At 44.1% G+C, this 25455-nt stretch overlaps 1 protein-coding gene across 5 annotated transcripts in view; it reads left to right on the top strand.

Annotated features, from left to right (window-relative positions):
- ANK1 (ankyrin 1) overlaps positions 1-25455 on the top strand; it is an 826509-nt gene that overhangs the window by 291345 nt on the left and 509709 nt on the right. For all 5 annotated transcript variants that reach the window (XM_085634053.1, XM_085634051.1, XM_085634052.1 and 2 more), the window contains exons 4-7: positions 1795-1893; positions 3555-3653; positions 5226-5411; positions 7452-7550. In XM_085634053.1, coding sequence (XP_085490179.1) covers positions 1795-1893; positions 3555-3653; positions 5226-5411; positions 7452-7550 — 483 coding nt within the window. The remainder of the gene's footprint in view (positions 1-1794; positions 1894-3554; positions 3654-5225; positions 5412-7451; positions 7551-25455) is intronic.

Genomic DNA, 25455 nt, shown 5'->3' with positions numbered 1-25455 from the left:
AATAAGAATTGTAGAAGCACATTTGGCAGGAAACACCTACAGAGGACTGTAGAAGAGTAAGCTTCAAGGGGGCCCCAAAATTCAATCTAATGATAAATTAAACAAAGGATGGAGGTTCAAATTAATCAGAAGGAAATCAAGGTTTTTCTCAGAAACAAGTCATCAATTATACATATTCCGGATAATCACGCCTCGCAGGGGCCGATGGGAGACAAGCACTGGTCACATATTACAGGTAAAGCCAGCCACTTTCCACAAGTGGCCTGTGGCCAGAGGAGCTAGCTTGCTTTATTGAGTGGAGGGATTGGAATGGACTCTAAATAGTTTTAGTAATGTGGAAACAGTAGATCTCGACCTAGGGTACTTTCTGGGTCAGGATATAGTCCAAAGAAATCTAGCCCCTCTAGCTCTCAGCCGGGATCTGTTAGTGGAACGGACTGTTCCAAAGGAGGCAGAAGAGGGACGCTAATTTCTGGTAATAACCAAACCGGTCATACATTACTAGTTGTTGAGCTCAGTACCAAATGAAGACACAGAGATAAAGAGAAATTATTCCAAAGAAGGAAGCATAAATAATCAAAGGAGAGAATGCAAAAGGAAGACGAGTGCACAGAGAGACACAAAAATACGAGGCAAGAAAGCACACATGCCAATGAAAGACTGCCACAAGGAAAGTACAATGAAATGAATGACGCAGGAGTACAATGAAAAGAGAGACTAGGGAAGATAGGAGTACAAGAAAAAGGAGAGAGAAATAAAAATAAGGAGAGCAGACAAGGAAAGAAAAATACAGACGGGGTGCAAGCAGAAACCATACAATTATAATGAAAGAGATGTTAGGTACAAAGAAAGACGGGTATAAGAAAAGGGAAAGAAAAGTACAATGAAAAACTGACAAAAATAAAAGTTAATGCTAGGTGTGCAAGCAAAGGGAGAGAGAGTTACAAGAAAAGACAGAAATACATGAAAAGAGAGCGGCAAGTACAAAGAAGGAAACTAGTACAAAAAAGCAATATATATAGAGGGGAAGAAAGGAGTTACAGTAAAAAGATCAGTACAAAGAAAAACAATAGTACAGGGAAAAGAAGAAATAGTACAATGACAGATAGCAGCACAAGGAAAGATGAAGATAAGTGCAAGGAACGATAGACACAAATAGAAGGCAAGAGAAGCTCACGACATGGATAGACTGAAAAAAGTACATGGAAAAAGAAAAATATTAGGGCAAAAACACAGGTGTGTTGATAGAGACGACTACGTACAAGGAAAAACGGAAATACAATGAAAGTTGAAGGCAAGAAAAGAGGGATAAAAAGTTAAAGAAAAAGGGAAATGGAGAGAGAAATTCGAGACGAGGTACAAGAACAAAGAAAGGAAACAAAAGTGCAATAACAGGTAGCAGTTCAAAGAAAGGGAAAGGACAGTACAGAGAGGGACAAAAGTAAGGAAACATAGTGCGCCATGTACAAGGAAAGACTGCAGGACAAGGAACACGAGAGAGCGGTAAAACGCAAGACACAACTGAAAGGAAAGATAAACATACAAGGAGACAGGGCCTCACGAACAGTGCAACAAAAGATCGGAGAGACACACAAACAGAAAGCATCCAAAGAAAGAGAGGCAGATGATGAAGGATAGAAAACATGTACATGGAAATATGACTGTCTCATGAGGTAGAGGCACGAAAAGCCACTTAGTTATAGACTTCTTTTCCTAGCAGATAGAGACACAGAAAGTAAAGCGTGTCAAAGACTTTGGTTCTGATCTGCCCTGACTTGTCTTGCTCTGTTCTAGAAAGGAAACACAGCACTGCACATCGCCGCCCTGGCCGGGCAAGAGGAGGTCGTGCGAGAACTTGTGAACTATGGGGCCAACGTCAACTCACAGTCTCAGGTAAAGAGACATGTTTATATTAGGCACACACGCACTTTGCTGTTCGTCACCCCATCAATGGGTAAAAACGGTAAACAACCTTTACAACGCAACTTTCACAACGCACTACTTGTACAACGAAACTTTTACAACGACGCGATGTAACCACGCTATGCCATTACAACGCAAGTCTTTACATCGACTTGCGCTAGATGGCGTGCTAACATTACAAATAGTGTAGTTTACTATCCCAGCACCTTCCCTACTGTTAAGTGGACTGGAGTTGGAATAGTAAATTACACTTTTCTAATGTTAGCACGCCATCTAGCGCAAGTCGATGTAAAGACTTGCGTTGTAATGGCATAGCGTGGTAACATCGCAGTCGTTGTAACGATTGCGTTGTAACTGCACGCGTTGTAATGACTCGCGTTGTTACATCATACATCCGTTAAAAACACAGGCACGCAGCCACCTGCATGACACAACCTTGCGTGTCTGTAACACTGGAACACGTTTTCATCCTTAGGTCTGTACAAGCATATCTAGAACACAAACACACACACATACTCCCCCTCCACGCACAGCTTTACTCAACTTTAACTCTGAAATATATGCCTGTCAGTCACAACTTTGCAATCAGCAGTAAGGACACCCCAACTGAACTTTTAAGTGGCCAAGGAATAGGGGTATAATGACAATAACCTAAACACTCCCCCATACGCATTTAGTTTAATTTAACTTTGTGCCCGGATGCACTTTGTGACAAAAGCACAAAAACGAATGTAGAAAATTGTACTTTTATTTTCACATCCAATTAATCCGTTTTAATATTTACATTGCATTTACTGTGTCCCCTGATGTTTCCTGAAGTTCATCCTCGATGCTTTTCAATCTAAAAGGCTTGATTTGACCTCAACGGTGGATTTATGGATTCTCCTTGTATGAGTTTTGTTATCCTGGGGTTGATTTAGAGCTTGGCAGCGACGGAGTATCCTCTCGACCAAACTGAAGGTCCGCCCACCTGATTTACAGACGCGTGGACCATAAGAATGTCACCAATGGAGACTTCTCCGTCTTCGTCGCTGACATACTCCTTCGATGGCCTGAAGGAGTAAGGGGCTCGACCGATTTAGAGTGGGCGGTTGAATGGCCAGTTTGTACTCCCATACTGCCATGAAAAAGGGCGGTCGAACAACCAGTTTTTTGTTCCTTTACCGGCATGAAAAACGTGACGGTAAGCGGGTAAAAATGTTTAAATGATCTACACACTTGGGCGAAAACTCCCATGGTGTGGGAGGGGATTCGTTTTTGTTTCTCAAAAACAAAGTCCCACTTTACAATTTAGTTTTTGGAAAAAAGAAAAACCTGTTAAAAGTTTGATGGACGGTACCATCATTTTGAATGTACTATCCGTCAAACCTTTTATACAATGACAGAAACCGCTGCAGGACTCTAAATTTGGTGGATGGTGAACCCTTGGTATGGTGGGAGTAAAGTACTCTGACACAATGATGGACTTAACTCAACGTACCAAACTCTAAATCAGCCCACCTCTCATTTCTTTAACCTTCTCTGTCTCTTCATGCAGTAAAGGCAAGATTACTAGCCCATGAGACTGTGCGTTTGCAAGGTGTTGATTTGCTCCATTTAGATTCACTAACCCTCTCTATCCCCTCCTACAGAAAGGCTTTACACCCCTGTACATGGCGGCCCAGGAAAATCACCTGGAGGTGGTGAAATACCTATTGGAGAATGGAGCTAATCTGAACGTGGCAACAGAGGTGAGTCGGGGCTCTGTGGGTCCAGGTGTCGCGCATGGTTGGTTTCAGCGTTGGGAAATTAGCAGTAAGACTGTTTCCCATTGTCGCTCCAAGATGAGAGTGGTGGATTACGGGAAAAATCTGCCCCAAGGACACGCAAATTCTGACTTGTCCCACATGCTACAGGAGTGCAGCTTGAAATTTTCATGTACTAAAAAATTCTATTAAAAATATGCACAAGCACTCCATTCCCACATGGGAACTAGTATTGTCATAGATACTGAGATACATCGCAGGAGTGTAAGAGGTCGTTTAGACCCTGGTTGAGGCCAGTCAACCCTTTTTGGAGACCCTCCCAAAACAGAAGTTTATGTTTTGTAAATGAAAAAAAATGGACTCAATCCCTTTTATAGTGGATGTGGGACGGGGAAATGTGACAGTCGCCCTGCTCTTTAATAGGGCAGGACAAACCTAACTGTGACCTGATGGCCCCTAGGCGAATAGCCTACCAGGCCACAGGATTTTACTGGTAGAGTCACCCGAGGCTCTGCCAATGGAAGCTGGGCACTTCCCTCATCCCTAAAAAGAGATGGGGAACCTCAAATTTGGTGGGCGGGAGCACCACAAATTTACAGCGGTGCCCCTGACCTGTCAAATTCTAAATAAGGCCCTAAGTGCACTGATTATCAAAGTGGCAAACTTTTATTCTTTTGATGGGAGCTGCCATTCTGAGCAACAACAGGACTATTTCTCACAAGAGAAAAGCCCTAACCATAAAAGTTTAGGTCTTCCATAGGAACTTGTATCAACATTCTTCCTGTCTCTTTCACCTGTAAACTCCATTCCTCATAATGTTGCCTCCTTTATCTGCCTCCTTCCTGTTTGCTGTTTCGCTTGTCTCCTCTTCTGCTGAAAACATTATTTTCCTGGCTTCTCTTCTTCTGGTCACCTTGTGTTCCTGCTCTCTACTTCTTTTTTCTACTCCTTCCCCTTCCCACTCTTTTCTGACTTCTTTTTTTCTGTCTATTCCTTCCCGCATCTCTTCCTTCCTGTCTCAAACATCCCTTGTTACATCTTTTCCGTCTCCTCTTTTTCCTATGTCAAAGTTTACCCGTATTCCCTTTCCTGTCTCCTCTTTCCAGTCTCAACCTATGTGATCTCATCTTACCCTGTCTACACTTTCTTTCTTCTCTTGTTTTCTCCTACTTTCTTCTTTCTTCTGTCCTCTTAGCTGTCACCTTTGCATTTTCTCTTACCCCTTATTCTTTTATTTTCTGTCCTCATAATCTAATTCACCAATGACTCCTTTTTTGTTCCGTCTCTATATCTGTGCTTTTTCGTCCCTATTGTGTTTTCTATTTCTTTTTCTTTCCACCTTCTGTTTCACCTATATATTTCCATTTCTTTATTTTCTACTCTCACTCTACAATCTTCTTTCGCTTTCTCTCACTGTCACTAGTTCATGTTCTCTCTGTCTCTCCCATCTTACTAGCTCCAATTTACTTTTCCCACTACCTTTTCTGCTTTTCTCTCTCCCCTGTAATCCTGTTTCTGCTCTTTTAATGCCCATGCTCTTTCTGTTTCCTCCCTCAGGATGGCTTCACACCGTTGGCAGTTGCATTGCAGCAAGGCCACGAAAACGTTGTTGCCCATCTGATTAACTACGGCACCAAGGGGAAGGTGCGCCTGCCTGCCCTGCACATAGCGGCCCGCAATGACGACACGCGAACAGCGGCAGTGCTCCTGCAGAACGACCCCAATGCAGACGTCCTCTCTAAGGTGCGCCTCGCGAGAAGATTACCCAGCAAGGGTGGTTCCAGGACTGGATCTGATGTGTCCTGGAGGAGGCCATGCCATCTGTGGGGGAGTGAGACAGATAGACCTGTTTGTGTGTGGAATGTGATCTCGGATACAGGGCTGGATTTTCCTCTGTCTTGGATCAGGTTGAATCTACCTATGTGTACGGACATCTCGCGTGTAAGACTGATACTATATCACGAGTGTGTGGAGATCCATGGTCCCAGGATCATAGTCACCACTGTGCGCAGTCTACTTGTCAAAAGCAATCAGTAACACTTAAAGACCACAATGTCCTTGGTGGACCCCAGAACTGATGCCTCATTGGACAGTGAGGCAGGGCACATTTGAGTGACTGAGTGATTTGACCAAAGGTCATTGGCCCTTTCATTTCCGGGCACTGGTTCAAATGTAACATGAGTGCAGGGTGGAAGGGGCACAGAAATACCAGTGTTTACAAGGTCTAACATACCTGGGCAAAAAGATAGCATGCTATATGATTTTCCAATGCCTTAGGTGAAGGAGTGGTCGTGTGCCATTGAGTTTTATTGTAAGTTTGGGTGGAGGAGTGCTGTTGATCAGAGGTGGTGTTTGAGCAGTGAACTCAAATATAGATATGCTCTATGAAGAACAGATCACCTCCCATGAGGACTTTATGCAGCCCTCCACGTCTCATTAGAAATGAATTCTCCACAACTATTTAATATAATTGGCAGAACAGAGTCTTTTGAGCCATTACAGAAAAACACGACAATGTCACTTCCCTTAAATCTACAGAACTGCTTTGGTTCTGCTGCTAGCCATGTTTATAGATTCTACAGAGGGATTCTCCCAGTGCCTTCCCAGACCAAGAGAAAGTTAACCTGGGAAGAAGAGGTCCTCCTCTGTCCCCGTGTACACATGTGGAGTTTATAAAGCCACAGGATTGTGATTATAACATATTTTATGATGCAGAAATGAGAGGAGGCAGGATGGGCACTCAATGGGCCTCATTTATTACATTTTGACGCACTGCAGCGCAGCAAGCCTTCCTCCTGCACTGCCGTGTGTCAAAATAAAAGTGCAGGAATGCACAGTATTTACAAGATACTGCGCATTCCTGTCCTCCCCTGCGTTGGCGCACTAACAGCAGCTGTGCACCAACGCAGACACCTTTGTGTCATGTTGCAAAGGTGCCTGCGTTGCAGGGATAATTGTTTTTGTGTAGAAAGGGACACCTTCCTGCACAAGAAAAATCATTGATGGCATTTTCCTCTTTCTGTGCGTGCTGTATTCTGCAGCACTCATCGAAAGAGGAACAAGCATTGGCATAGCCAATAGGTCTTGCCTTTGGGACCTTATAAGTGTTTAGCCATGCAACAGTTGCATAACTAAATACCTATAAGGTCCCATAAGTGAGACCTATTGGCTATGCAAAGCAGCCTTGCAGCCGCGAAAGTGATCGCATCAAAGTAATCGCGGTAAAGCGCGGCGCGCGCGCCCGTACACATGCACTGTAGCTCTAGGCTGGCCTGGTAGCACTTTTTGGAGCTCTCTCAATAAGTCTCGCCAGAACAGTGCATGTGCTGGGTCAGGCGAGACCTAAAAAACAAGGAAAAATAATAGCTTTTCTCCTCAGTGCGGCACACCTACGCCTCCCTGAGGAGGTGTAGGATTCTGACACATTCCCAGCTTTACAAAACATTGTAAATTTGGGATTGTGCCAGGTTCCATGGATGTTGCGTGGGAACACCCATGGAAAGCCCCTTTCACACAGAGTAATGCATGACAGGAACAAGAGCCCATATTTACAGAACCAATAACAGTCATGCAGGGGGACTTTCCGTGGCCTTGTAAGCATGGACAAGCCCATTGCATTGCCTGGCGAACAAATAAGTGATGCACTGGTGCAGCAATGGGCTCATAAATGAGGCCCAATGCCGGGGGCGATCATGCATTGCTAGGTAGCCCTCTAAGGCACTATTTCCTTCAGTACTTGTGTCTTGGTTTCTTTGCTAAGTTCTTTCTGTTTTTGAATTACAGACCGGGTTTACCCCACTGCACATCGCTGCCCACTATGAAAACCTCACCGTGGCTCAGCTGCTCCTGAACCGTGGGGCAAACGTCAACTTCACCCCACAGGTAAGCGATAGCAGGGGGCAGAACATGTGAGAGCGTTGCTGTGTATAACAATGCCACTGTATTTAAGAACTTCACTTTATGCAAGAACAATGGGTTAAGGCAGAGATTTACAGTATCAGAGAGCTTCAATGTAATCAAGAGGGGCACCCTGCAAGAGCACCAATACATCTAAACACCCCGTTGTATATTAGCGCTTCACTGGATGTAAATACTTCACTCTTTGTAAATCCCTTTCTGTAAATCAGAAGTTAGCTGTATGCGAGGGGCTCACGGTTCATCAAGCAAGAGCATCCCCACATGTACAAGTGTTTAATATGTACTTGTTTGAGTGCTTTTATGATTCTAGTTAATCCTGATAGATATGTTTTAATTGAAATGGAATGGACCGCGATTGACCAATTTTTTACTTCTAGATGATAGGTCAGTCTACTCCATGTTGCTAGGAGGGGAGTGGGCACACACTGCCTCACACTCCAGCACTCAGTATGCCCCGATGCATCATAATAAATGCAGTGCATGATAACACATTCTTTGGTGTCAGGCTTCAGTTTTTCACCCTTTTTGGTGCAGCCAGTGCGGTATATCTCTGGACACGTGTTTCAGGATAATTGTCCTTCTTCAGTAAAGAGCAACACTTTTTGGGGGGTGCTGGAGATGTTGCCCAAAGTCTTCTCAGGTCTCAGTACCACTCGCGGGGCGCAGGTGCATCAACCAGAACTCGTCAGCTTGTTAGCTCAAGGGAGCCTTTTCAACTCCATGTTGCTGTTGTTGTTCTGTATCTTTTATTTGTTTAAACTATGTTTTATCTTTTATTATATTGTAACATTGTATTTCAAATTTTATAACAATTTGTATTACTACTACCATACGTGCTTTAGTGTATGTGAACCTCATTCTGTTTATTGTCTGAAATAATCCTACTGCAAGGTGTTTTATATCTTTCTTATAAAAGAAATCTCTTTTCTACAGAAGCTTCACTTTATGTAAGGTGTGGAGTATTTTATATTCTTTATACAAAGGGAAACGCTGCAACGAGGCTATATATCATTAGTGGCTTTTGCTGTTGTTAAACCCACGGGGCTGTGAATCGTGTTGCTGAAAACAGTGCCAACAAACCATCTGCAAATTACTTCCTGGAATCTAGCCTGAGTGGCGGTACTACTCAAGGCTGCTCGGGCCCCTGTCATTTCAACAGCCGCGGCCCGTGGAGGGAGTTCCGTGGGGCGGAAAGGCGGGGCGGGGGAGGGGCAGCGTGGGGGGTACTAAAAACCGGAATATGGATAATTGGAGGTAATTAAACAATTAAATAAATAAAACGAATTTCGTAGCGCGCCCTGCATCGCAAATTGCGAACACCCTCCACGGGCCGCGGCTGCATTTCAAGGATGCTTCCTGTCAAGAAACAAAACAATGGCATGCTCTATGTAATTTTTGACATAAAGTGGTACCCATAGCATGCAGGGGCACCAATGACACAACACCAACCCAGGCACAATGCAGGTATTTTTTAACTTATGTGGGCACCCATTGTACATTTAAAAAAACATGGGATCAACTCCTGGGGAGGGTCAGATTTCATTGGCTTGTCACATCACAAAAGGATTTGAATATTTAATGAGTATCCCTTCCAAGTATATAGCGTTATAGAAAATATTTGTGAAAACTGTGTTTTAAAATGCACTGTTTGGACTCTTCTTTTCACAATTATCTATAAAAGGAGAACTTAAGCCTCGCTATAAGAGTTGTAGCTCACTCACCTTGCTCATTAGCTACAATTCAGGGCAGTATTATGCCACAACACCATCAAAGATGGTATCAGGACTGTAATATAGGTGGTATCCAAGTTACACATTTGTCTGTGTTGCTATATTGATCATGCAGTTACCTTGGAACCTCAGTGCTATCAATTATTATGATGTTATCAGGGTTAAGGTCATGACTTTCTGAGAAGATTCATGGTCAAAGGCCATTTGATGACAATTCCTGTAATGTCATTAAGGTCAAATGGTTTGTGATGTTTCCTCCACTACATCTGGCATTTTGGTGACTAGACGTCCAAGCTCCCAATGACTCACTTCCAGGTAGCCTGGCTCACCAGTAAATGTGAACTTTCTCTTTTCCATGACTGGCTATTTGCCTGCTTCCTAAACCCCTTTTACTACTCTCTTGAGAGCTGTTTTAACATTGCTGGCACAGCTCAGAGTCAGCTTCTGTCCCAGCCAGCAGCACATACTGCAGCCACCACACCTCTCTTTTTTCCTTCCCACTCGTTTTTCTTGCTGAGTGCCTCACTGCAAAATCCCTAATCTCCAAAACTCCATACAGGGAATGAGTCTGTGACTGCACCATTTTCTCTTCACCGTGCACCCTGCATGGTGAGAGAGAGGGACATCCACATCTTTTGCAGGCATTTGACATCTGATAAAGTACCCACTCTGGTACCCAACCCTTTCTCATAATTCAATGCCAGTACTTTTGGTAATTGTAAAACACATGGATTATTATATGTGTGGTTGTGTGACCTCACAGTCTAATAAAGACACACTTCTATATAAGGTCCAGTTAGGTTGGTTTGTTAAACCTTAGCTCAGTATGGGGTAGCTGTGGCATAGAACAGTCAGACTTTATCAAAAGAACATATCGAGAATTACCAAAACAGTAAATAAGAAAAAACAGGACAAAAGAAAATCCGACCCAAATTTATAAAAGGAGGTTGTTTTTTTATCTTTAAATAGACACCTCAATGATAAAGCTCCACCAGAGATATCTGGAGATATGAATTTTAGAAGAAACAATAAATCAATGCTTTCTCACTCAATGCAATAAATCATTGTATTTGATCACAATATCAATTTAGGGTTAGCCACAAAAAGAAAGTTGATAACGGCTATCTAGGCACTCTTGGACGGGCCAACTCAGATACAGAGCCATTCACAAGGACCAAACAGGTCCAGGGTGACAGTTGCATGTCAATTTTAGCAGTCTCCAGTCCATTATCAAATCCTTATGCAGAACCGATATTGAAGTCAATGGAGTGTCCCCCGCTACAGACGGTGTCCAGGCCTGGGCAATTCCAGAACAGCCTTCTCAGCAGGAACGCCCTGGGGGATCCCAACTCCAGTACCGTGGTCGAACCCAGGTTTTCGGCACAGCCTTGTACGCCACCTCAAGAACCAAAGGTAAAAAAGTGGTCAGCCGTGCACTCCGGCCACGTACTCCCGACAGATGGCACAGGAAGTCATGGATTACTTGGATGTGGGCAGATAAATGCAGGAAACTTATCGGGCCCAATGCGGAGTCTGGATTACATGTCCGCCACAGATGCCATCCTGGCCACGCCCCCCACATTTATCATTTTAAGGGTCGGAGCACAAGCACTAGGCCTGGACAACAGGTATTGGTGCATTTCAGGTCATTACACCACTGCCTAATAGTCAAAGAGTAGGGGCAAAAGTGGGGGTGAACCTACAAAAAGCCATTGTCTTACAGTCATATTTTAGTTTTCCTTGCTTATTTTGGATGAGTCACCATGCAGGCTTAGAATATCGAACCCATCTAGTTTCCAAGCTGGCCATCACCCTCCTTATTGAATCCTAATCATGGAACTCGCCACTGTGAGTGATAACCAGTGGTTTGCAGTAGTGTAAATAGTTTTAAGTGCTGAATCATTTTGATTTTTATTCTATGTGATGCGCCGCATGTGATAGAATTATATACATAATCCTACATCACGGCACAGTCATATTTAGAATCTATTTATAATCTGTGGGCTCCTTCACCATTCCAGTGCAAGGAGCACACAGTCAGAACAACCTTCAGAGGGCCACGGGCAAGCAGGGGTTACTGGGCCCAAACGTGGGGGTTGAGGCCTTTTACTCCTGATGTTCTGGGGCCCGACCTACTTTGGCTTCATTGCAACTAGGCCAAGTACCCCTTTAGGACTTCACTCTCAGGAATAGCGTGGCCGAGTAGTCCAAGACTCCCAAAGGGTGAGGTGTGGATACATGTAAGTGAGCACATGCTCACAACACAAAAGCAGGCAGCAGCAATAAATCATTGTCAGCCAAATACTCACTTTTATGGAAAAAGAGAAGTATTTTATTTCTACTGCTATCAACACAAAGTAAAAACTACAACATTCACAACCAACTGCACAGCTCCCTGAGGTTAGTGCTCTAGTGTTTTGTTAGGTGGTCCCTGCATCCCTCTCCTTCTTTATTCTAGCGGTAGTTGTTATTCCCCATTGACTATAAGCAACTTCCAGGGTAAGCCCCACTAGTAGAACGAATCTCAAGAGACCACTGAGACTATTTTTAAAGTTAACAGTGTTCTAGCGCAGCAGGGCTAATTAGCAGCAAGTTTCCCCACGGCCGACTGGCCCAAAATCAGCCATATTCGCACCTCGCAGGATCGGAGCAGCCAGAGTTCCTGAGCGCACCCCTTCCGCAGGCACTGGAACAGCAACTGATTCAAGTGAGTTTGCTGCATGTGGCCCAGGTGGCTTGCACTCAGTGGTCACAGAGTCCTCACGCGCGGTCATGCTTCCGCAGTGACTGGGGGTTCTCAGCAGCTCCTCTTTGCAGGGAAGTCTCTGGTTCCTCCTGCAATGGGGGTGGTACGAAAACCCTGGTGTGAATCCTTCATCCTGTGCAGATGTGCAGGGTCCCACAGCAGCCTACCTCCTCTCAGCGAGGACTCCTACCAGGTCATACAATTTGCTGGTCCAGGTGAACCCCTCTGGCATATGGGGTCACTGTATCCTCATGGTACACGGGTTCCAGCCCGATCGGCCAAATTAAGTCATAGACAGTGGCCCACTACTGCACAAGGGCTATGGCCCTTACCATATGGCGGTTAAAAAGTGGGGGGAGATTCAATGTGGTGTAACAGAGGCTAGAATCTGGACTAACTGTTTTCAACATACATTTTGCCTCTGACACCATTGATTACAACATTTGCTTTATCAGCTAGTCTGTTTAATGACTGCGATCTGCAAAACAATTTTTGTTTATCAACTTTTTGGTTCGATGAACACTACTCGTTAGACCAACACTTATTAAATACAACAGACAGTGACATATATATTTACATTTGTACAGTGACTTCAAAATTGTGACAAAATATACATGACAAAATAATATATACCATATAGGCTATCGAATAGATCTGTTTTACATTACCATAGTTCATTGTCCGAAACTGTTTAAATTTGTGAAACTTTGAGCAGTTGGCTCCTATAGTTATAGCTGATATTGCGGTCCTGAGCAGAGTCGGGTACTTATATCTATAAATAATTTAAACAAAGATGCAAGTTGTGGTCTTTCTGTGCATTTGCGTTTGCTTGTGTAGAGGAGCTGGTTCTCGCTTAGTCTTCTACATAAGGTGTTCGCGATCTCTGCTTGTGTGCCAACGCGTTTCGACCTGTGAAGGTGGGGACCTATGTAATGTTTATGAGGTCGTCTTCAGGGCAGGTGTGTAGATGGAATCGGACTTCTGTTCGCTCACTCCGAGATGAGGTGGCTTGTCTTCTATGTGATGCCTTATTCCGTGTACTGCCATATGGTGGAAAATGACCTGTTTTTTATTTGTCTCGTTGATTTCTTTCTTTTAAAATTGTGCGTGTTTTGATCCGCTTCTTCGATGCTTTGGGATTTCCTCTAAGAGATCAACGAGACAAATATAAAACAGGTCATTTTCCACCATGTGGCAGTACACGGAATAAGGCATCACATAGAAGACAAGCCACCTCATCTCGGAGTGAGCGAACAGAAGTCCGATTCCATCTACACACCTGCCCTGAAGACGACCTCATAAACATTACATAGGTCCCCACCTTCACAGGTCGAAACGCGTTGGCACACAAGCAGAGATCGCAAAACACCTTATGTAGAAGACTAAGCGAGAACCAGCTCCTCTACACAAGCAAACGCAAATGCACAGAAAGACCACAACTTGCATCTTTGTTTAAATTATTTATAGATATAAGTACCCGACTCTGCTCAGGACCGCAATATCAGCTATAACTATAGGAGCCAACTGCTCAAAGTTTCACAAATTTAAACAGTTTCGGACAATGAACTATGGTAATGTAAAACAGATCTATTCGATAGCCTATATGGTATATATTATTTTGTCATGTATATTTTGTCACAATTTTGAAGTCACTGTACAAATGTAAATATATATGTCACTGTCTGTTGTATTTAATAAGTGTTGGTCTAACGAGTAGTGTTCATCGAACCAAAAAGTTGATAAACAAAAATTGTTTTGCAGATCGCAGTCATTAAACAGACTAGCTGATAAAGCAAATGTTGTAATCAATGGTGTCAGAGGCAAAATGTATGTTGAAAACCTTACCATATGGCAGTCTTCCCACAGTTTCCCCTCCTAGCATACGGTGTTGCCAATTTCCTCTATACATGGACTCCATCCCATTTGGTGCAGCGATGCACACGGCTCAATTCACAAACGCCCTCATCTGGCATACGAAGGTCACTGACTTCATGCTGCACTTACACAATGACTGGAACGGTGTGCAGCCATCTCATCACACCTTGCAAAGGGAGCCCACTTGACAGGGCCACTCACTGGGCCTTGGTCCCTCCAACGCTCTCCTCTTCGTCACAGGGCAGACTGATCTTTGAAAGCAGACATACACTGGTGCTTTAGGCTCTAGGGCAGGTTGCCTTGATTTCCCTGGTTGGTGTCCCCTTACCCAACAGGGAGACTATGATTTAGAGTCTGATTCTTTAAAGTTTATGTTGGGGGTCTGTTCCAACAAGACAGCAATCCATGAGACAGACCTATGTCATGGTGCACACACATAATCTGTGTTTGCCTATAGCAACAAAGATCAGTATTAGGGATCCAGATATCAGTACAGTCGGGCACTCAGGCCAGGGGTGCACGCCCATTACCATGCAGAGTACTTCTCCGTCATAACACATACTGTTTTGACTTTTTCTACTTCCACGGCATGCACAGGAAGTAGCTTCTATCCTGCACAGTGAGTTTGTAACACAGGACCACGTTACACCTTCTTTTTTGGATTTTCTTTAATATGTTTCTCTTTTCTTCTTCTTTGGAACAGCCTGCTGCAACTCTTGTGGTTGCAGCCAGATACAAAGTGCCAGTAAGTAGTTTCCAGTTGCTGAGACCTATCGAAGGGTCTTTTTCTCTTACATGTAGATTATGCTCACTGGCTAAATGGAAAGAGAGCTCATAACCCCCATAAGTAGTGCTTTATTTGAGCCAGTGGTTTCCGGTGCTTGGCACCAGTACTTATGACAGCTGCCACATGGTGGTGCTGTTTGTGCAATTAAAACATGAGCAGAACAACAGTTGTTTATTAATTCAATGTACATTATAAAACAACTAAATACCAGCTGCCCAAGCCATTCTTATAGCTTTAGGGGCCTCGAACAGTCCGAAATGTCACACTTGTAGCAGTGTGATGGTCAGTAGTTGTGTAGGTACTGTCATTGGCAGCGCGGGCAGTGGCAATAAGTTGTGCAAGCTGTGGTGGCCTCCTGACGAGGCCCCCGAAGCTTATTGTTTTTTACAAATTAAACACTGCCCATAAGGGTGAAAATACTGACTTGCACACCATCTGTCACCCAGTCACTTGCTTTCTAGATCGACTTGTCAAGCTCATGTTAAGGGATGTTAGCTGCGAGGAGGCCAAAGTCCCTTTGTGAACCAGATCTTCAGCTAATCTAGAGACTCCTTTGTAGCCTTGCATTGGGCCTGACTCTCCTTCAGAGTGAGTGACACTGCTAAACTTGCCCAAGAAAGTAAGCACTCCTCCCTTCCTGCGTGTGGCACAGGTAACCAAGTCTAAATCCAGGAGACGAGGAATGCTTGGAATCAAGCTGGCCTTCATCCGAGGGCTCACTTCCAACCAACACGGCCAAAAAAGACACCTCCTCCTCCTTCTCAGTGGTTGAATCTCACCTACCTAAGGTAGAAGGAAGTCATGTTTGCTATTCTCCTCACAAGAAGGAGTGAAAAAGGGCACATTCTCCTATGGTCCCAGTGTCACCTCTCAACTCACAAATACATGAGCACCTTGGGATGAAGTGCAGGAGGAGGCAATTGAGGCCTTCAGTATCCAAGCTCATCTCACTTTCCTGTGCAGTTCTGATAGATGGTGACATCAGTCTGTGACCTGCTTTCACAGAGGGGGTACTATATTATCTTGCCTTCCTCTTCGACAAAAGTATTATTCGGCCTTACCAATAAGTTAGGGCCGTATTTTCCCAGAACATCATTGGCATCTTCTGTCCATATATCGCAGGTCTCCCACCCCCTATATAGGGGACTCCTTTGGTTCGACCTCTGCAAAATACAACTTTATGGTATGCCTAGAATTTGTTTTATAAGTTCTATGGTTTCTCACCGTTTTTTTGCAGCATTAGTACTTGCTCTGTTTACCATTGTCCCAGCTCTTTTGCACCCGTCTTGGTGTTTCTGGCACCCCTTCCTATATCAGTTCTTGCCTCAGCCCTGGTCTCTCCAGAGCGAACCTGAGAGCTAACGAAGCAGGCCTGAATCACAGTCTGCCTTAATGCAGAAAGCAGGGGCAGGTGGAGCCACATACAGATTTGGATACTAATGATGCCAGTACCAATAACCCAGAAACGTTTTCCTCTACAAGGATTCAGTCCTATCAAAAGCATTCCTGATGCTGTCCACTGAAACATAAAGTGTTCCATCAAAGAACAAGATCATTTCTTCGATAGTGACCACTTCAACTTGCACAACAAATCATTATCTGCCTTTTGAGCTCCAGGCCATCAAGCAGTACTCATGCATGTGGTTTTCCAAGGATCTGGGGAATTATACAAGGCTCTGAAGGACCACACTGTCTTTGCAACTGGAAAGCCCTATGCCCAGCCTGTGGTGTGATGGAGAAAGGCTCTTTGTCCCATAAGAGCAAGGAGGCTAAACATCTCAGGAATCAAAAGAAGAATATATATCAACTGGTGGTCTAACGCCAAGTTGATCTTTCCAAGCTAAGGTCTAATTTCATGGTACGAATTTGTTTGCTATGTCCACCTATCCCCCAAATAGATTCTCCAATGATAACCAACAAGAACATACGTTTATATAGTAAGCAAGAAAAAAGTTGCTGCGCAAAAGCTGCTGATATCCAGGAACCTCATAGACGCTGCTGCACAGTCCATGAACACTGTGCTTTTCATACGGTGGCAAGTGTGGTTTAAGTTTTCTGATTTAAAAAAGGGAGGCCTCTAGGTCATTGAGGTGCTGCAGTAGTACAAAGCTGACACATCATGGCCAGATTGTGGGGTTCAACCCAAGAGTAAAAAATGGTTAGTTTGAATCACATAGCAAGAATTTCAATTATTATAAATCAATTAGTTCTAAAACTAATTTACTTGAAAAATTATTGGATTGAATGGGCATGAAGCTTATAAACATTTTAAAAGTCATTCATTATAATTAAAAAAAATACACATGGTAGTAGAGGAGGGTAGGACTGGGAGCAAAAGGGTCCAAGATAGGTTAGGGTTGAGGACAAGACACAGTCATTTTAGGCATATGTAGAGCTCTCACCTCCCTACTGGATACATGATCAGGAATTTGGGTAGAATGCAAGTACAAACTACTGAATTTAAACTGATTATATATAAGAAATTTGAATTAAACAAATTGCAATCCTAAGACGTTTCCTATATCCCTTCCTCAGACTCTATATGAAGATTGTTACAAATTGGGTTTTTGATTGGGGTGTGAACCCTGGGCATGCAGCAACCACTATCCTAGTCAGGGAAATGCACAAGCGAACCCCAAATTAACCTGTGCTCATACTCTGATAGCTTGGCATGGAGCAGTCATGCTTAACTTGAAGGCAATGTGTAGAGTATTTGAGCAACACTTTAAACAGTAAAACAGTGAAAACACCACACAAAAAGATCCCACACCAGGTTTAGAAAAATAGAGAATTTATTAATACTTAAAATAGGATAAAAATGAAAAAAATCCAACCAGGGAAACCGGACATAGAGAATTTTCGAGTGTTAAGGTAAAATAGCGCAGAAAAGCACAAAGCGCCAACATGGGATATCTGGTTGTGCACGACTAGTACAAAGTCACAAATTCAGGCAGACCACGATTGAGTGAGGGCCTGCTACAGGGACCCAGTTAAACCCACTGAACAAACTATCTTAAATCCTGGTTGTGCCTCATTGATTGGATCCAAGGCAAAGAAGCTTAGCGCAGCCAAAGCGATGTGTCGGTTCTGATATGATGCAAGGCTGCAGTGTGAGGTCCTGTTGCTTTGGCATCGAGGATCCCATCGACGGGGCATGTGAGGCAAAGCCCGGGCGTCGAGGATGCACTGCTCAGCCGAGGAGATGCCCTGATTTGGCTTGAGGATGCACTGCTCAGTAGAAAAGATGCGTTGGTTCCGCTGGTAAGCACCTTAGGCCTACTTCCAAGGATCCAGGACTGGGGTGGCACCACTTGGCAGGGTAGACTCACAGATGGCAGAATCCAGTCGCAGATGCAAGGTTGTTGGAAGCCTGTTATGTCCCTGAGTCTTCAGATCAGGAGGTCGGCCAACTAGCCCTTGGAGCCACTCTGGGACGTGGGTTCAAGAGATGCAGGTCCAGTCCTACTCAGCTAGGCAAGAGGGCAGGGGGTCAGCACCACAAAGCAGGATTCCAGCAGAGTAGCAATCCAGCAGAGTGGCAGTTCTTTCAGAAGCACAATGGTTCCTGGCTGTGTATCCACAGGTCCAGAAGTGTACTGAAGTGGTGGTGTCTGGGGTCCTTCTTTTGTAGTTGTGTCATTTTGAGTGGGAAGAAACATCTAGAGGCATGCCTTTGAAGTGCACAGATGCCGTGCTTTGCCAGCCTTGGATAAAGACTAACTACAGGGGGTAGACATCCCTTTGTGTGGGGTCAAGACATAGCCTATTCATAGCCTATTCAGGTGTAGGTGAGGCTGAGTCCAGCTCCTCCCTCCCATCCTGTCAGGATAGCCCACTCAGTCACATCTACACTCCCATTGTGTGTGGATGTCTAGGTGGAACACACGAAGCCCAACTGCCAACTACACCCACTCATGCGATCAGAGACTTGCTGCAGTCACAAAATGGCTAAGGCAAGAAAATGCCAACTGCCGTTTTCAGAATTGTAATTTAAAATCCAACTTGACCATAAGATAGGATTTTAAATTCGGATTCCAGAGACACCAGACATGAATCAGTTGTATCTTTCCTTTTGGAAAATATGCTTATAAAATGTAATAAGGTAAACCCAATGTTATCCTGTGGGAGACATAGGTTTTGCAGTTGTGATAAACAAATGTAAGAGTTTTTCACTACCGTGACTTGTATAGCGTAAAAGTACATGTCCTCTTTTTAAATATATTGCAGCCTGCCCTGTCAGGGTCTACTTTAGGGGTGACACGTGTATTAAAAAGAAAGATTTGGGACTGGCAAGAGGTTTAACTTACCAGGTCAACATGGTAGTTTAAACTGCACACACAGGCCCTGCAATGACTGGCTTGAGACATGTTTAAATGACTATTTCTGTGGGTGACACAGTCAGAGCTGTAGGCCCACAAGTAGCATTTAATTTACAGGCCCTGCGCACAGGTAGTGTACATTACTAGAGACTTATAAGTAAATTAAATATGCCAGTTGTGGATAGGCAAATGTCACCACATGTTAGGGAAAGAGCACAAGCACTTTAACACTGGTTAGCAAAATGCACAACATCCTAAAGCCAGGAAAAACAGGAGTACTGAAGGCAAAATGTCAGAGGAAACAACGCCAAGAATGCCAGGTCTAACAAAGATCAAATCCCCTGCCTGCAAGTTTGTACTTTCATCCCCCTTGAGTATCCTACCCTTCTCTTTCTACAGTGCTCTTTTGCTTTGATGGTTCATGCTTTATAAGCATTCACATATACATACATACATGAATTCAAACTAATGACATACTATTCCATCCTGCGGTACAAACCAGACCCCAGTCCTCCCTCCAGTTGAAGAAAGATCTTTGGTCAAGCCAAGGACCATGTCACTCAATGCATTTGGCTAGTAACTCCTTTTCCTTTTCCTTGACTTCGAGTCCAAGAGGAGACATTGTAGGAGGATACCAGGCAAGCACCTTATGCTTCATGAGAAACCAAAAGGTTCCAAAACCATCTCTGTGTTCTAAACATTTTCTGCAGTTCCATCACATTAGGCATGTGACACTCCAGTGGATGGAGGCTTTGCCTCCACTAACAAGGCAATATCCAGATCACCAAAGACACCAAGGTGCTATTGGTGTTCAGAAATAAATGGCTATACTCTCTAACTTTCAAAGCTGCACTGTTTAGCCACTTCCTACCCAGTCAGGGATCAAAGGCTGTTTTCAACACTTTTGTGGACCAGACCAACTGCTTGGCACAGACTCCCGTCCAACTAAGTAGGATACAGTGCAGAGGTGGAGCAGTATCTTCAACTCTTTCCTCTTTCACTGCCTTGACCATTGAACAGACTACCAAAATAATTGGCGCAATTAAATACGGCTCCCCTTCAGATCCTTGTCCCCCCTACATTTCTGCATTTATCTCCATAGCTATTCCCCTCACAGCTATTTTTAATACCATGTTCACATCAGAGTGCTTCCCCGTAGAGTGGAAGAAAGCTTCCATACTCCCGCTACTAAAAAAACCTAGTCTGGACGCTCAGGACACCCTGAATTACAGGCCCGTATCTAGACTTCCCTTCCCTTCAAGGTGATTGAGAAAGCCATTAACACGGAACTGTCCTCTTTTATTAATCAGAATGCAATTTTGGACCCCTCTCAATCTGGCTTTCATGCTCATTATAGCACAGAACTGGCGCTTATCACTGCCACTGAGGAGCTCAGACAGATGCTAGATGGTGGGGGGAGCTCTGCCCTGATCCTTTTGGATTTATCAGCAGCTTTTGATATGGTCAATCATGAGCTGCTGTTGGACTGTCTAGCCTCCATTGGGGTCAGGGCTAAAGCACTCTCCCTGCTGTGCTCCTTTCTGTCTGAGCGGTCTCAGTTGGTTGCATTGGGTAATTATGTGTCACCCTCATTTTCGTTGCCCTGTAGTGTCCCTCAGGGATCTTCCCTGAGCCCAACGCTTTTTAATCTTTATGTGACTCCTCTGGCCAAATTGCTAAAAAGCTACGGCTTTGCTCTTGTATCGTAGGCTGACGATACTCAGATATTTGTCACGGGGAGCAGCTCATCCAGCTCTACAGCCACTAGATTTCATGACTGTATGAGCCATATAGGTGACTGGATGACAGACAATTGTCTGAAACTTAACTCCTCCAAAACCGAGGTCCTTATATTTAGCAACAACCCTTCCATCTGGAAAGATAGTTGGTGGCCTGTCCAACTTGGCTCTTTACCCATGCCAGTGCCTAAAGCCAAAAATGTAGTAGTCATCATAGATACCAAGCTTTCCTTTGAAGCACAGATCAACTCTACCACCTCTGCTTGCTTCCATATTCTTAAAATTCTTAGTAAAATACTCCCCTCAATTCCTTTGGAGCTCAGGACAACCGGGCTATCTGTATTCATATTGAGGTTGGATTACTGCAATGCTCTGTTTACCAGCACTTCAAACGCAGTATCCAAAAGCTGCAGATTGTTCAGAATGCTGCAGCAAGAGTACTCCTAGGAATCTCTAAAATTGACTCTGCGACCAAAGCCTTAACCCATCTCCTCTGGTTGCCGGTAGCAAAATGGATCCAGTCCTAATCACTCTGTATTGGTTTTAAATCTTTGAACTATCTGGGGCCAATGCAACTGGCTAACCATCTTAAACCATACATCCCAGCAAGGTTCCTCAGGTCAGCTGGGCTTGGGAATCTTGTTGTATCTAGAGTAAGAAGGGCCAGGTGGGGTGGTAAGATTTTTACCACCACAACAGCTAAACTGTGGAACTCTCTGCCAACCTCACTCAAAAAAGAGACTAATCTGCTAAATTTAGAAAGGGTCTAAAAACTTGGCTTTTTAGGCATAATGCTGAATCCATTTGAGTCGAATCTGTATGTTCTCAAGGGTAGCGCCTAGACACCTTAGGGTATAGTGGCGCTCTATAAATACATCATCATCATAGAGCATTTGGTGAGGTTGAAGAGGCTGCTCATCTTAGGACCAGAAAACCTGTCCTGAGCTACAAAAGTGGGATAGGGCTGCTATAACCACTGCTTCCTAGTAAACAATATAGGTGATGGTGGCTGCCACGTTCCTGCTCCAGGATGCCAGAGTCCTCTTGAGATATCAATGTGTCCAATTTGGCCGTAAGTATTCGGACACTTTTTGCTTCCAACAGGAGCCACGTTTCCCAAGAACGGTTTTTATATATGAAGGAGAGTGTTATTCTCTTTCTAGACAGAGCACAGCCTGATGATGGCCTACTTCTTCAAGATGCTTCTGGGACTGCAGGCACCCATATAAGATTAGTACCCCACACCATGTGTGAACAATGCAGTCCCATCTGGCAGAGCACCGGAATCTGTAGCGGACAACCTGTGGAAACCTATCTGAGTACTTCCATCTCTGACACCTCTCTGAAGATGTGTATCCATGCTTCATGTTTGCAGGGGGGTGTCCTTTCCATTGCTGCATCCGGTGATGTCAGTTGTGATGCAATTATCTGAATATAAGTAAGCAGCCCCCTTCAGGGGCATCCCTGTAAGTGCTTTATGGGACAGATCTGACATATTACTTCACACCAATTTGTTGGGACTGAAGATGTACATCCTGGCCTTAAATACAGAGTTATACGGTTCAGGGTGGTTATCATGATACAAACCAAAAATATTTGGTGTCAGGAGAAAGGAGCCACTCACTTATAGCAACTATAAATGCAGACATTTTAACAGTAGAGTGGACCAATTCCCAGAAAATGTCCCCCTGGTCTCCCACATCACATGAGAGCAGACAGCCTGAAAAGATCTACACTGAACCCCACAGCTAGCAACTTGACCAGTTGGCTTATATTTCCCTTCTCCGTGGCCTCTTGGTGACCAGACAAATGCGTTTGCAATGCTTCAGAACCCAAAATCTGACAAAGTTACAAAGGGAGATTGTGCCGGCTCACAAACAAAACAACACATACCTTCTCGCATGTGAGTGCCTTCAGTAAGCATGGTGCTAGAAGCAGTGCTTGAACCATTCGTTTTGTTTTTCAATCTTCACTTTGCAGTAAAATGCGGAACAATTTTCCTTTTGAACGGTTACTACAGTTATATTTTCTTTGAGGTCATCTCCTGGTAGCCTGGTGTTTCAATTTGATTAAAACCCTTCTGAGGAAACGTAAAATACACAAATACCCGTTACAGCAAGTTAACAACCCCTTCTTGCAGACCACTGGCCCCAGAGGCCTTACCCTTCTCCTTGTGGGCCTGATGCACTTGTCCTATGAGTGGGTGGCCTCTTGGGCGATGATCATGGAAACAGCATTCCTGATTGTGATTGCATCAGAAAGGTAAAGAAGTGATTGGCAAACCCTATGCAGCCCTGAGCTGTGCATTCTCCACCAGCCCAATGACCGTACTCAAGACTCTCCCCTCCTTTGCCAGATTCATAAAGCAGAACCGGTTGCCACCCCGCCGCTAGGGGTCAGGGCACACACAGGCTGAGAGCAGAGCAGACTAGAATCAACATAAAGACAACTTCAGCATTTTTAGATGATGGTCTTCATTGATGCAAAACAAAATGAAAAAGAGATGAAGGCACTGAGATATGTAATGAATATAATGTCTGTTCTGGATTCAAGCCAAAGGGCCACATTCAGAGTTTAGACAGAGTGGGAGCTGTGATGTAATCGACAGGGCTCCCGCCACTTCATATTCATAGTTACCTGGTCCTATTTAAAGAGGGGAACTGCTGACTGAGGGTTTATTGGAGCCTCCACTGGTGCAGAATCATTAGCGGCAGTCAGTTATCCATAGGACCGCTGCCCTAAGTGCAGTGGGAGTCCACCCTATTCCCAATATAGCTTCTCTCAGTCCATTTCTAGCATCTAAGGTAAAATAGACCTGGGAAGGGAAAACACACATGACACCTGCCCTAAGTGCACTGGGAGTCCACCCTATTCCCAATATAGCTTCTCGCAGTCCATTTCCAGCATCTAAGGTAAAATAGACCTGGGAAGGGAAAACACACATGACACCTGCCCTAAGTGCACTGGGAGTCCACCCTATTCCCAATATAGCTTCTCTCAGTCCATTTCCAGCATCTAAGGTAAAATAGACCTGGGAAGGGAAAACAAACATGACACCTGCGTGGCGAGGATAAACTCGCTGCATGTCGGGGCCATTTTTCTTTTTTGTTTATTTTTTTGGGAAACAAATATTCTCTTGGGGGATTTGTTTCTGAAAAACCAAAAAGAATGCCAAGTGTCCCAACACCCTGGTGGTCCCCCATTATTAATTTCTACCAAAAGCCCTCCTGCCCTGCAAGCAGAATCACTTTTGTCAGAAAAGAATACACGATACAGCAGTTAACTCAGAAAAAAAGCATTAATAACCCCAAACTGCTTTAAATGGGGTCTTTCTTTCTGAAGGAATTATTTGGAATTAGCCAGTCATCCAGATAAACATAAGATGCATACACTGGAGGTTGTACTGGACTTTATTAAATTGGAGCATTTCTATAGCGCTTACTACCCCTATGTGGGACACTGTGGGCAGCAAGATACACTGTGCGTGATTGGAAGGGGTTTGTCTTTGTTTTTGATCCTAGGCGAGAACTGTTTTCATGCTGTGCGTGGTGGTCACCATATACATGTAGTTTATGGTTTTCAGTAAGCTGGCTGCTTTAAGAAGCTCTGCAGGTCCTTTTATGATATTTCTTATGATCATAGTCTACTTAACTGGTTACTCCACTGGGTATTCCAGTCTGATATTTTGTTTGACGTTTGTGGTACTGAGTAGTTGCTACTGAGTCTGAGTTGTTTGGGGTGCTGCTGTTTGATCGACTTCATTAATGTTTTGAAGGAGTTCATTGCTGTCTGGTAACAGTCGTAATGCTTAGATAAAAAATGAAAATGAAGGCTTTTAATAGATCTTGTGCAGGGATGTGAACAATATAAGAAGTCCCGGGGCATATTTACAAGCCCCTAACGCCACCGGAGCGTAATTTGTTCTGATGCTCCGGTGGCATTGCTCTTTACCCCATATTTCTAAGGTGGCGCTAAGCCACTTAACATGGCTTAATGCTACCTTGTAAATATGTTCCTTGCCACAGCAGGCCGCGGCGGCAAAGGGGTGGGCAATGGGTGTTGCTGTGGGCGTTCCACCGCAACACCCATTGCTTTTTGACGCTGACCCATATTTACAAGGATGTGGCAGCGCCCAAAACTAAGACCAGGTAAAACCCTGTCTTAGTATGGCAATATGAGAAGAAATTATTAATTTCTACTTGTATTTTGCTCTTTCTATGTCTGCTACATTTTGCAGCACACATAGAAACAGCAACCCGCCTTTCAAGATTGTTTATATGTCCAGGAAGGTGTCCCTTCCTGCACATAAACAATACCCCTGGCAGCGCAGGCACCCTTGCAACATGGCGCAAGGGTGCCTGCGCTAGGCAGCTTTTTTAGTGCCAGCGCTAGGAGAGACGCAGGGGTGCACTGTATTTTTTAAAATACGGCGCATCCCTGCGTTTAAAAAATGACAGAGCGCGGCGTTACCAATTTTGGAATAACACCGTGCTCTAACATATTATTGTAAATATCCCCCCCACGTGTCTTACAAAAAATACGACATGGTGCGGATTGTTATTCTAACTGAACAGTGAAGTAAGTCTCTGTATACCAAATGCAATGATTTTCATCCTCCGATGACCCATGTTATCACTCTATCCCCCTCTTATACATACCTCAATTCACTGTGT

The sequence above is a fragment of the Triturus cristatus genome, chromosome 11 (assembly GCF_964204655.1).
Source record: "Triturus cristatus chromosome 11, aTriCri1.1, whole genome shotgun sequence".
Lineage (NCBI taxonomy): Eukaryota > Metazoa > Chordata > Amphibia > Caudata > Salamandridae > Triturus > Triturus cristatus.
Note: the sequence above shows the minus strand (reverse complement) of the source record. Positions and strands in the feature narration are given on the sequence as shown.